The sequence below is a fragment of the Bombina bombina genome, chromosome 1, assembly GCF_027579735.1.
Source record: "Bombina bombina isolate aBomBom1 chromosome 1, aBomBom1.pri, whole genome shotgun sequence".
Taxonomy (NCBI): Eukaryota; Metazoa; Chordata; class Amphibia; order Anura; family Bombinatoridae; genus Bombina; species Bombina bombina.
This window is the reverse complement of record NC_069499.1, coordinates 1,338,730,084-1,338,743,340: the sequence shown is the minus strand read 5'-3', so window position 1 is coordinate 1,338,743,340 and position 13,257 is coordinate 1,338,730,084. Positions and strand designations below refer to the sequence as shown.

Sequence of the window (13,257 nt, the reverse complement as noted above, 5' to 3'; positions counted from 1 at the left end):
TTTCCAAAAACAACTGCGCATTAGTGGCGCGAAAATGAGGCTCTGCCTATGACTAGAAAAGGCCCCCAGTGAAAAAGGTGTCCAATACAGTGCCTGCCGTTTTTTTAATACATCCCCAAGATTAAAAGAACTATTTATAGTTATAATCCACTAAATATACTTATAAAGTAATCGTTTTAGCCCAGAAAAATGTCTACCAGTCTTTAAAGCCCTTGTGAAGCCCTTTATTCTTATACTAAACTAAGAAAATGGCTTACCGGTTCCCATAGGGAAAATGACAGCTTCCAGCATTACCAAGTCTTGTTAGAAATGTGTCATACCTCAAGCAGCAAAAGTCTGCCCACTGTTTCCCCCAACTGAAGTTAATTCATCTCAACAGTCCTGTGTGGAAACAGCCATCGATTTTAGTAACGGTTGCTAAAATCATTTTCCTCTTACAAACAGAAATCTTCATCTCTTTTCTGTTTCAGAGTAAATAGTACATACCAGCACTATTTTAAAATAACAAACTCTTGATTGAAGAATAAAAACTACATTTAAACACCAAAAAACTCTTAACCATCTCCGTGGAGATGTTGCCTGTGCAACGGCAAAGAGAATGACTGGGGTAGGCGGAGCCTAGGAGGGATTATGTGACCAGCTTTGCTGGGCTCTTTGCCATTTCCTGTTGGGGAGGAGAATATCCCACAAGTAAGGATGACGCCGTGGACCGGACACACCTATGTTGGAGAAAACCGCCACTAAATGGCAGACACTACCAAGATTCAAAATAAAGATTAGCTTCTTAATCCAATATAAGAATCCCAGAAAAAGGTAGCATCTTAGAAAGATGTTTCCAAAAGCAGAGCAGCAAAGTCCTATGAAGAAGACTTAATAGTCAATATAAACCATTTTAATATAAGGACTCCAGAAATATGCATAACCATAAATATAGCATGCAGTTTCCTTAGTTGCCACCAGATGGCGACCAATAATAGGAAAATTATCTTCAGGAGAAAAAAAAACGTCATGAAAATTGAAAAAAATAGCATTTACATTATCAGACATGAAAAATAAAATTTAGTCCCCTCACTGTTAAATATATGAACATAACTATTGGGGATAAATACACATATGAATATTGCACTGTACGACCTGATGCGCTCAAGCTTCAGATGTTGAGGCGGGAAACTTGGACCGCTAATGAAGCCAGTCAATTCCAAAATGGTGATAAAATCCTTGAGCCATAAAACATTTCACAGATATAAATGATCAGATACTGTATCTGAGCCCGCTGATTTATCCGTGAAGAAAAACAGAATTACTGCAAAAAAGAAATAATGTCTAATAAGAGCAATACCATACCGCCCTAATCCCCTACTAATAATTAGATCGCAAAGAGTAAAACAGATCTACAAAATTTAGAGCACCGCCATCATAACAGCCGACAACACTGACTGACTGTTTGACTTGCATTTATATATGGTCACTTATTTTTGTTTTCTCATATTTTTTCACACACCGTTTAATTCTTGTTTTTTCATCGTTTGCATCACTTCAATCTTGCCATTTAACATTTGAAGGACATTCCTTTTGTGACTGTGTGACTTTTCAAGTATTTTCAGGATTTTAATCATAGGACAGTTTTTATTGGACATTTATTGAACTTTTTAGGAGACTCACCAGATCCGGATCTTAGTATTATTGTATTTTATTTGGTTTTATAATTATTTGTTTATGTCATTATTATTTGTAATAAATTAAGATTTTAAACATTTAATTTCCTATTATGGGCTATTTTATGTTATTATAAAGGGCTTTTTTATTTTACTGTGGTCTGGTTAGCACATTGGGCCAGTCATTACCCAGCCTCTATAGGCGCTTTATACTCATTCTTAAATACATGTCATAGGAAAGACCAGATAAATTATACCCCCACTATATAGCTTTACAGGGACATTAAGCACTAATTATGTTCAGCCTAGCTAAGCAGTAACTGACACCACACGTTAAAAAATAAATAAAATAAAGATAGGCGCGGCAAAAAAATCTGACATGCGTATATCCAAGACGTGCGCTAACCAGACGCATATACTAACGCGCGCTAAACCGATGTGCGTAATACATCTCAGCGATGTGCACTAATCTGACGGATTAACTAACCTGTACTATGAGGCTAGATAAAATGTGTGCTAAACAGACATGCGTTTGTACAAGGGTGCACCACCCGACGAGCGTAAGTGTCGGTACACGGTGCATGAAAACTAAAGCACAAAAAAAAAATTGCGCTCAAAAAGCAGGGGGGACGACGACGACTAGTGAGTATCTGTTCTAGGACCATATATAAACTTTTAAAAAAGTGACTATAAACAAAGCTTTGAGTGTCTATATAAAAAAAATATAAAAACATACTTACACATAGACCCTCGTCCACAATTAAGTAGCAGACAATCAGTACTGAAACATAAGCAGAGGTAATTAGGAGTATAATGTTGATCTATAAAAGGAGGCAGTAGACGAGTCCCTGCAATAGAATTTACAGGGCCTATGAAGGTTTTCCCATGAGGCAATTTATCACAAACCATACCCCAAATACATCCCTCTGACAAGGTCTGTACTCTGAGGGGAACCGGGCTTCAATAGACTGAAAAAACCCTTTCACTAAAGAAATCATGCACATCTTCATGCTTCAGTCACCTCTAAAGGAGGCAAAGTAAAAACTAAGGTAGGTGGGAGGGGTTTTATAGGGCTCTTGAGGTTTGTGAAACTGCCTCCTAGTGGTAGGAATGCATATCCCATATGTAACCAATCGTGGACTCTCGCCACCTATATGAAATAAATAAGGAATTTTGTATGATCCCTGTGAATAGGGATATTAAAGTAGGCATCTTTCAGGTCTGTGGTAAACAAACTGACCCTCCTGAAATAAAAGGTAATATAGCGCCAACCTTTAGAAATTTGTCCAGCGTTTTCAAATCCAAGATCAGCCTTACTTGCTTCGGAAAAACAAACAAGATTGAATAGAAACCCTGAATCAGTTCCTCCAAGTGGACTAGAAAAATCAATATGGATTATAGGCACACTTGAAGAACTTTCTTGGCATGTGTATGTGTGTTACCTGGTGCATGTAACTATGTTCCCTGACTATGTCAATCATGTATGCATGTTCATGCTGGTAGCTATGTGAGGGCTAATACCTACTTACCTGTCAGCACTTACTCTACCATGCTCACCAAGCAGCAAGAGATCTGCTTCTAGTAGAAAAGCCCATCCTTTGTAGTATGCAATGACAGGATCTGGATCAGAAGTACATAGACAAAGCCAACAGACTGAGGCTGCAGCATGCATCCCAGCGACACCTGAAGCAGGCTAGTGACAAACTCCCAGAAAGAGTTAGAGATGCCATTCAGCCATGCTTTCATGTACAGTTATGAGTTAAACATGGTGCAGGGAGGAACATGAAGTGTTGTCTAGCAGCACAATGCCTGTTACTCTCTGCAGCATCTTTAACTCAGAACTTTCCAGGAAAACATGGCTTAGGTGGCAACCCTAAAAACCTGTACACTCTTCTCTCCTATTCAAATTTTAGGTGGATAATGGGTCTGACATTGGCATGAGAATCCCTTTCAATTGACATGCAGATCAGCACATCAAGTTGCACTAGGATTCCATCACTGACTAAGCAATCATGGCAATGTGGGGGATTAACGTTGTGTGGAGTGCTTTGGCTCCTCCTGTAGGAGTGGACTTTAATCACACATGTGATGGCTCATGGACTCTCACTATCTTATGAAAGAAAAACAATTATATACAAACGCACACATACTAGCCTTCCTACACATTTGAAACCGAGGAATTTCAAAATACAACAGATCTCTAGATTGCATTCACAATCAAGACAAAAGCGATGAAAGTTTAGTTTAAACTAAACTAAAAGGTCATCCACAAAATGTTAAAAAGATTAGGCTTGCACAGACTGAACAATAAAAGGATAGAAAATTCAAAATTGAAATTGTACACAGGTGCATTTAAAATGTTAAAATAGAAGCATGTTTGCAATATACTAACATTAGCAAAATGCTTATAGTAAAAGTTACTACTTTTTTCCTGCGGCATACGCACATTTCCTGTAAGGCCCTTTCACAAGTATTTCTTCCGTCGAGACATAATTTGTGTCATGCAACCCACCGTTGACTGAGAAGCTGTGGTGCTTGAATACTAGTGCATGGGCCCTCACAGGATATGAACGTATGCCACAGAAAGACAGTAATAACTTTTACAAGAAGCATTTTGCTAATAGAATTATATTGCAAAAATGCTTCTAATTCAAATTTAAATATCCCCAAGCACATTTCCTTTAAAATGGCTTACCTTCAAGTCATGTTCTTGATGAAGTTCAGCTAGTACATTCATAATTGCCATAGTCCAAGGATTTGGAGGTCTGAAAACCTAGATGTAAAAATAATGTTTAAATAACAAAATATTGGAATGGGACATGGAATAATTACATTGTTTCTAGTGCTTACCACACTCCTAACACTGGACTCCAAAACTTTGGCAACAAAAGGCACAACATAAAGAAGCTCTTGCTGTCCCTTTACATAGGCTTCAAGCAGCAAGGATTTAACATCCAAGTCCTAGGAATACATAGAAATAATTGCAAAATTAAGCACACAAATTCCACTCAAATCCAAATAAGTAACATTTTAATTTGTTATGATAACATACTACATTTTTATTTATTTTTTGATAAAAAAACATAATTTATGCTTACCTGATAAATTCCTTTCTTCTGTTGTGTGATCAGTCCACGGGTCATCATTACTTCTGGGATATAACTCCTCCCCAACAGGAAATGCAAGAGGATTCACCCAGCAGAGCTGATATAGCTCCTCCCCTCTACGTCAGTCCCAGTCATTCGACCAAGAATCAACGAGAAAGGAGTAACCAAGGGTGAAGTGGTGACTGGAGAATAATTTAAAAGATATTTACCTGCCTTAAAAACAGGGCGGGCCGTGGACTGATCACACAACAGAAGAAAGGAATTTATCAGGTAAGCATAAATTATGTTTTCTTCTGTTATGTGTGATCAGTCCACGGGTCATCATTACTTCTGGGATACCAATACCAAAGCAAAAGTACACGGATGACGGGAGGGATAGGCAGGCTCATTATACAGAAGGAACCACTGCCTGAAGAACCTTTCTCCCAAAAATAGCCTCCGAAGAAGCAAAAGTGTCAAATTTGTAAAATTTGGAAAAAGTATGAAGCGAAGACCAAGTTGCAGCCTTGCAAATCTGTTCAACAGAGGCCTCATTCTTAAAGGCCCAAGTGGAAGCCACAGCTCTAGTGGAGTGAGCTGTAATTCTTTCAGGAGGCTGCTGTCCAGAAGTCTCATAGGCTAAACGTATTATGCTACGAAGCCAAAACAAGAGAGAGGTAGTAGAAGCTTTTTGACCTCTCCTCTGTCCAGAATAAACGACAAACAGGGAAGAAGTTTGGCGAAAATCCTTAGTTGCCTGCAAGTAGAACTTGAGGGCACGAACTACATCCAGATTGTGTAGAAGACGTTCCTTCTTTGAAGAAGGATTTGGACACAAGGATGGAACGACAATCCTTGATTGATATTCCTGTTAGTAACTACCTTAGGTAAGAACCCAGGTTTAGTACGCAGAACTACCTTATCTGAGTGAAAAATCAGATAAGGAGAATCACAATGTAATGCTGATAACTCAGAGACTCTTCGAGCCGAGGAAATAGCCATTAAAAACAGAACTTTCCAAGATAACAATTTTATATCAATGGAATGAAGGGGTTCAAATGGAACACCTTGTAAAACGTTAAGAACTAAGTTTAAACTCCATGGCGGAGCAACGGCTTTAAACACAGGCTTGATCCTAGCTAAAGCCTGACAAAAGGCCTGGACGTCTGGATTTTCTGACAGACGCCTGTGTAACAAGATGGACAGAGCTGAAATCTGTCCCTTTAATGAACTAGCCGATAAACCCTTTTCTAAACCTTCTTGTAGAAAAGACAATATCCTAGGGATCCTAACCTTACTCCAGGAGTAACGTTTGGATTTGCACCAGTATAGGTATTTACGCCATATTTTATGGTAAATCTTTCTGGTAACAGGCTTCCTAGCCTGGATCAGGGTATCAATAACCGACTCAGAAAAACCACGCTTTGATAAAATCAAGCGTTCAATTTCCAAGCAGTCAGTTTCAGAGAAGTTAGATTTTGATGTTTGAATGGACCCTGTATCAGAAGGTCCTGTCTTAGAGGTAGAGACCAAGGTGGACAGGATGACATGTCCACTAGATCTGCATACCAAATCCTGCGTGGCCATGCAGGTGCTATTAGAATCACTGATGCTCTCTCCTGTTTGATTTTCGCAATCAATCGAGGAAGCAGCGGGAAGGGTGGAAACACATAAGCCATCCCGAAGTTCCAAGGTGCTGTCAAAGCATCTATCAGAACCGCTCCCGGATCCCTGGATCTGGACCCGTAGTGAGGAAGTTTGGCGTTCTGGCGAGACGCCATGAGATCTATCTCTGGTTTGCCCCAACGTCGAAGTATTTGGGCAAAGATCTCCGGATGAAGTTCCCACTCTCTCGGATGAAAAGTCTGGCGACTCAAGAAATCCGCCTCCCAGTTCTCCACTCCCGGGATGTGGATTGCTGACAGGTGGCAAGAGTGAGACTCTGCCCAGCGAATTATCTTTGATACTTCCATCATTGCTAGGGAGCTTCTTGTCCCTCCCTGATGGTTGATGTAAGCTACAGTCGTGATATTGTCCGACTGAAACCTGATGAACCCCTGAGTTGTTAATTGGGGCCAAGACAGAAGGGCATTGAGAACTGCCCTCAATTCCAGAATGTTTATTGGAAGGAGACTCTCCTCCTGATTCCATAATCCCTGAGTCTTCAGAGAATTCCAGACAGCGCCCCAACCTAGCAGGCTGGCGTCTGTTGTTACGATTGTCCAGTCTGGCCTGCTGAATGGCATCCCCCTGGACAGGTGTGGCCGATAAAGCCACCATAGAAGAGAATTTCTGGTCTCTTGATTCAGATTCAGGGTAGGGGACAAATCTGAGTAATCCCCATTCCACTGACTTAGCATGCACAATTGCAGCGGTCTGAGGTGTAGGCGTGCAAAAGGTACTATGTCCATTGCCGCTACCATTAAGCCGATCACCTCCATGCATTGAGCTACTGACGGGTGTTGAATGGAATGAAGGACACGGCATGCATCTTGAAGCTTTGTTAACCTGTCTTCTGTCAGGTAAATCTTCATTTCTACAGAATCTATAAGAGTCCCCAAGAATGGAACTCTTGTGAGAGGAAAAAGAGAACTCTTCTTTTCGTTCACTTTCCATCCATGCGACCTTAGAAATGCCAGAACTAACTCTGTATGAGACTTGGCAGTTTGAAAGCTTGAAGCTTGTATTAGAATGTCGTCTAGGTACGGAGCTACCGAAATCCCTCGCGGTCTTAGTACCGCCAGAAGGGCACCCAGAACCTTTGTGAAGATTCTTGGGGCCGTAGCCAATCCGAATGGAAGAGCTACAAACTGGTAGTGCCTGTCTAGGAAGGCAAACCGTAGATACCGTTGATGATCTTTGTGAATCGGTATGTGAAGATAAGCATCTTTTAAATCCACTGTGGTCATGTACTGACCCCTTTGGATCATAGGTAAGATTGTCCGAATAGTTTCCATTTTGAACGATGGAACTCTTAGGAATTTGTTTAGAATCTTTAAATCTAAGATTGGCCTGAAAGTTCCCTCTTTTTTGGGAACCACAAACAGGTTTGAGTAGAACCCTTGTCCTTGTTCCGACCGCGGAACTGGATGGATCACTCCCATTAATAACAGATCTTGTACACAGCGTAGAAACGCTTCTTTCTTTATCTGGTTTGTTGACAACCTTGACAGATGAAATCTCCCTTTTGGGGGAGATAATTTGAAGTCTAGAAGGTATCCCTGAGATATGATCTCCAGCGCCCAGGGATCCTGAACATCTCTTGCCCAGGCCTGGGCGAAGAGAGAAAGTCTGCCCCCCACTAGATCCGGTCCCGGATCGGGGGCTCTCGGTTCATGCTGTCTTTGGGGCAGCAGCAGGTTTCCTGGCCTGTTTGCCCTTATTCCAGGACTGGTTAGGTTTCCAGCCTTGCCTGTAACGAGCAACAGCTCCTTCCTGTTTTGGTGCAGTGGAGGTTGACGCTGCTCCTGTTTTGAAATTCCGAAAGGGACGAAAATTAGACTGTCTAGCCTTAGCTTTGGCTTTGTCTTGAGGTAGGGCGTGGCCCTTACCTCCTGTAATGTCAGCGATAATTTCTTTCAAACCGGGCCCAAATAAAGACTGCCCCTTGAAAGGTATATTAAGTAATTTGGACTTAGAAGTAACATCAGCTGACCAGGATTTTAGCCACAGTGCTCTACGTGCCTGTATGGCGAATCCAGAGTTCTTAGCCGTAAGTTTGGTTAAATGTACTACGGCCTCCGAAATGAATGAATTAGCTAGTTTAAGGACTCTAAGCCTGTCCATAATGTCGTCTAGCGTAGATGAACTAAGGCTCTCTTCCAGAGACTCAATCCAAAATGCTGCCGCAGCCGTAATCGGCGCGATACATGCAAGGGGTTGCAATATAAAACCTTGTTGAACAAACATTTTCTTAAGGTAACCCTCTAATTTTTTATCCATTGGATCTGAAAAAGCACAGCTATCCTCCACCGGGATAGTGGTACGCTTAGCTAAAGTAGAAACTGCTCCCTCCACCTTAGGGACCGTTTGCCATAAGTCCCGAGTGGTGGCGTCTATTGGAAACATCTTTCTAAATATTGGAGGGGGTGAGAACGGCACACCGGGTCTATCCCACTCCTTAGTAACAATTTCAGTTAATCTCTTAGGTATAGGAAAAACGTCAGTACTCGCCGGTACCGCAAAGTATTTATCCAACCTACACAGTTTCTCTGGTATTGCAACGGTGTTACAATCATTGAGAGCTGCTAAGACCTCCCCTAGTAATACACGGAGGTTCTCCAATTTAAATTTAAAATTTGAAATATCTGAATCCAATCTGTTTGGATCAGAACCGTCACCCACAGAATGAAGCTCTCCGTCCTCATGCTCTGCAAGCTGTGACGCAGTATCAGACATGGCCCTAGTATTGTCAGCGCACTCTGTTCTCACCCCAGAGTGATCACGCTTGCCTCTTAGTTCTGGTAATTTAGACAAAACTTCAGTCATAACAGTAGCCATATCATGTAATGTTATCTGTAATGGCCGCCCAGATGTATTAGGCGCCATAATATCACGCACCTCCCGGGCGGGAGATGCAGGTACTGCCGCGTGAGGCGAGTTAGTCGGCATAACTCTCCCCTCGCAGTTTGGTGAAATTTGTTCACATTGTACAGATTGACTTTTATTTAAAGTAGCATCAATACAGTTAGTACATAAATTTCTATTGGGCTCCACCTTGGCATTGGAACAAATGACACAGATATCTTCCTCTGAGTCAGACATGTTTAACACACTAGCAATAACTTGCAACCTGGTTATAATCTTTTTTAGCAAAAAACGTACTGTGCCTCAAAGAGGTACTTAAACGATTAAATGACAGTTGAGATAATGAACTGAAAAACAGTTATAGCATCAACTTTAAAATAACACAACTTTTAGCAAGGTTTGTTCCCATTAGTAAATAACAATAACTAAATTTGACATAAAAAATTATAGAGTAACGTTTTTATTCACAGTCAATATAAAATTCTCACAGCTCTGCTGAGAGAATGTACCTCCCTTCAAAGAAGTTTGAAGACCCCTGAGATCTGACAGTGAACCGGATCATGCAGGAAATATAATAGTAGCTGACTGGAAATTTTTGATGCGTAGCAAAAGAGCGCCAAAAACGGCCCCTCCCTCTCACACACAGTAGTGAGGAGAAACGAAACTGTCACAATTTAAAGCAGACAACTGCCAAGTGGAAAATAATGCCCAAACATTTATTACTCAGTACCTCAGCAATGTAAACGATTCTACATTCCAGCAAAAACGTTTAACATGATAATATTTATTAAAAGGATTAGTGACCTTTAACAAAGTAGTTCCGGTGAAATACCATTCCCAGAATACTGAAGTGTATACATACATGTCATTATAACGGTATAGCAGGATTTTCTCATCAATTCCATTCAGAAAATAAAAACTGCTACATACCTCAATGCAGATTCATCTGCCCGCTGTCCCCTGATCTGAAGCCTTTACCTCCCTCAGATGGCCGAGAACAGCAATATGATCTTAACTACTCCGGTTAAAATCATAGTAAAAAAAAAAAAACTCTGGTAGATTCTTCTTCAAACTCTGCCAGAGAAGTAATAACACGCTCCGGTGCTATTGTAAAATAACAAACTTTTGATTGAAGTCATAAAAACTAAGTATAATCACCATAGTCCTCTCACACATCCTATCTAGTCGTTGGGTGCAAGAGAATGACTGGGACTGACGTAGAGGGGAGGAGCTATATCAGCTCTGCTGGGTGAATCCTCTTGCATTTCCTGTTGGGGAGGAGTTATATCCCAGAAGTAATGATGACCCGTGGACTGATCACACATAACAGAAGAAATTATATTCGCAAGTAAAGCACAATAACCATTGCATGCAGGTAAATTAGGGGTGCTTTCCTTCCCAAAAGCTCTATTACGCAAACTGCATGGAAAAAAAGGATAAACTATGTTCTTCACATCATACTAAAGGATGGTTTTCCTGAAGTTTACCGTTTCTCCTACTGAAGTTACAAATCTACACACAATGAAAAGCATTTATTTACACATCTATATCTTTATTTATATATCTATATTATAATTTATACTTACCTGATAAATTATTTTCTCTCTTAGCAGTGAGAGTCCACAAAATCTATTCACAACATATGGGAAATACTTCACCTGCCCACCAGGAGGAGACAAAGACACCACAAACAAAGCATTAAATATCCCTACCACTTTCCCTATCCGCTAAGTATGATAAGAAAAAGTAGAGAGATTAAAAAAAGGGTGCCATAAGACTGCCGGAATTATTTCAGGGCGGGTTTGAAAATAATTTATCAGGTTAGCCTAAATTATGTTTTCTTTCTAATGGCAGTGAGTCCGCAAAAAACATAATTTATGTAAGAATTTACCCGATAAATTAATTTCTTTTATATTGGCAAGAGTCCATGAGCTAGAGGACGTATGGGATATACATTCCTACCAGGAAGGGCAAAGTTTCCCAAACCTCAAAATACCTATAAATACACCCCTCACCACACCCACAATTCGGTTTAATGAATAGCCAAGTAGTAGAAAGGAGAAAAAAGCATTATAAAAAAAGGAATTTGGAAATTGTGCTTTATACAAAAAATCAAAACCACCATAAAAAGGGTGGGTCTCATGAATTTATCAGGTAAGTTGTTAGATAAATTATGTTTTCTTTCATGTAATTGGCAAGAGTGCATGAGCTAGTGACGTATGGGATAGTAATACCCAAGATGTTGAACTCAACAGAAGAGTAACTAGAGAAGGAGGGATACAAATAATAACAGCCATTTTCCGCTGAAAAAATTAATCCACAACCCAAAATATAAGTTTATTCTTATAAATGAAAAGAAAAAATTTAAACATAAGCAGAGGAATCAAACTGAAACAGCTGCCTGAAGAACTTTTCTACCAAAACTGCTTCCGAGGAAGCAAAATACATTAAAAAAAAAAAAACAGTATAATTTAGTAAATGTATGCAAAGAAGACCAAGTTGCTGCTTTGCAAATCTGATCAACTGAAGCTTCATTCTTAAAAGCCCAAGAAGTGGAGACTGACTAGTAGAATGAGTTGTAATTCTCTGAGGTGGGGCCTGACCCGACTCCAAATAAGCCTGATGAATCAAAACCTTTAACAAAGATGCCAAGGAAATGGCAGAAGCCTTCTGACCTTTCCTAGAACCAGAAAAGACAACAAATAGACTAGAAATCTTCAACATATTTCAAAGCTCTTACAACATCCAAAGAATGTAAGGATCTCTCCAAAGAATTCATAGGATTAGGACACAAAGAAGGAACAACAATTTATGTATTAATGTTAGAATTCACAACCTTAGGTAGAAATGTAAATGAAGTCTGCAAAACTGCCTTATCCTGATGGAAAATCAGAAAAGGAGATTCACAAGAAAGAGCAGATAATTCAGAAACTCTTCTAGCAGAAGAGATTGCCAAACGGAACAACACTTTCCAAGAAAAGTAGTTTAATGTCTAAATAATGCATAGGCTCAAAAGGAAGTAGCCTGTAAAACCTTCAAAACCAAATTAAGACTCCAAGGAGGAGAGATTGATTTAATGATAGGCTTGATACGGACCAAAGCCTGTACAAAACAGTGAATATCAGGAAGCTTAGCAATCTTTCTGTGAAATAAAACAGAAAGAGCAGAGATTTGTCCCTCCAAGTAACTTGCAGACAAACCCTTATCAAAACCATCCTGAAGAAACTGTAAAATTCTAGGAATTCAAAAAGAATGCCAGGAGAATTTATGAGAACACCACGAAATATAAGACCTCCAAACTCGATAATAAATCTTCCTAGAAACAGATTTACGAGCCTGTAACATAGTATTAATCACAGAGTCAGATAAACCTCTATGACTAAGCACTAGGCGTTCAATTTCCATAACTTCAAATTTAATGATTTGAGATCCTGATGGAAAAACAGACCTTGAGACAGAAGGTCTGGTCTTAAAGGACGTGGCCAAGGTTTGCAACTAGACATCCGAACAAGATCCGTATACCAAAACCTGTGAGGCCATGCTGGAGTTACCAGCAACACAAACTATTGTTCCATGATGATCTTGGAAATCAATCTTGGAAGAAGAACTATAGGTGGAAAGATATAAGCAGGTTGGTAACACCAAGGAACTGCTAACGCATCCACTGACTCCGCCTGAGGATCCCTGGACCTGGACAGGTACCTGCGCAGTTTCTTGTTTAGATGGAAAGCCAGCAGATCTATTTCTGGAAGACCCCACATCTGAACAATCTGAAAAAATACATCAGGATGGAGCGACCACTCCCCCGGATGTAAAGTCTGACGGCTGAGATAATCCTCTTCCCAATTGTCTACACCTGGGATATGAACCGCAGAAATAAGACAGGAGCTGGATTCCGCCGAAGAAAGTATCCGAGATACTTCTTTCATAGCTTGGGGACTGCGAGTCCCACCCTGATGATTGGCATATGCCACAGTTGTGATATTGTC

The 13,257-nt window shown here is 40.2% G+C and overlaps 1 protein-coding gene across 1 annotated transcript in view; it reads right to left on the bottom strand.

Annotated features, from left to right (window-relative positions):
- CNOT1 (CCR4-NOT transcription complex subunit 1) overlaps positions 1 to 13,257 on the bottom strand; it is a gene marked incomplete in the record, with an annotated part of 753,971 nt that overhangs the window by 291,519 nt on the left and 449,195 nt on the right. Inside the window, 2 exon segments of the mRNA XM_053702424.1 lie at positions 4,351 to 4,428; positions 4,506 to 4,616. Of these exon segments, the coding sequence (XP_053558399.1) occupies positions 4,351 to 4,428; positions 4,506 to 4,616 (189 nt within the window).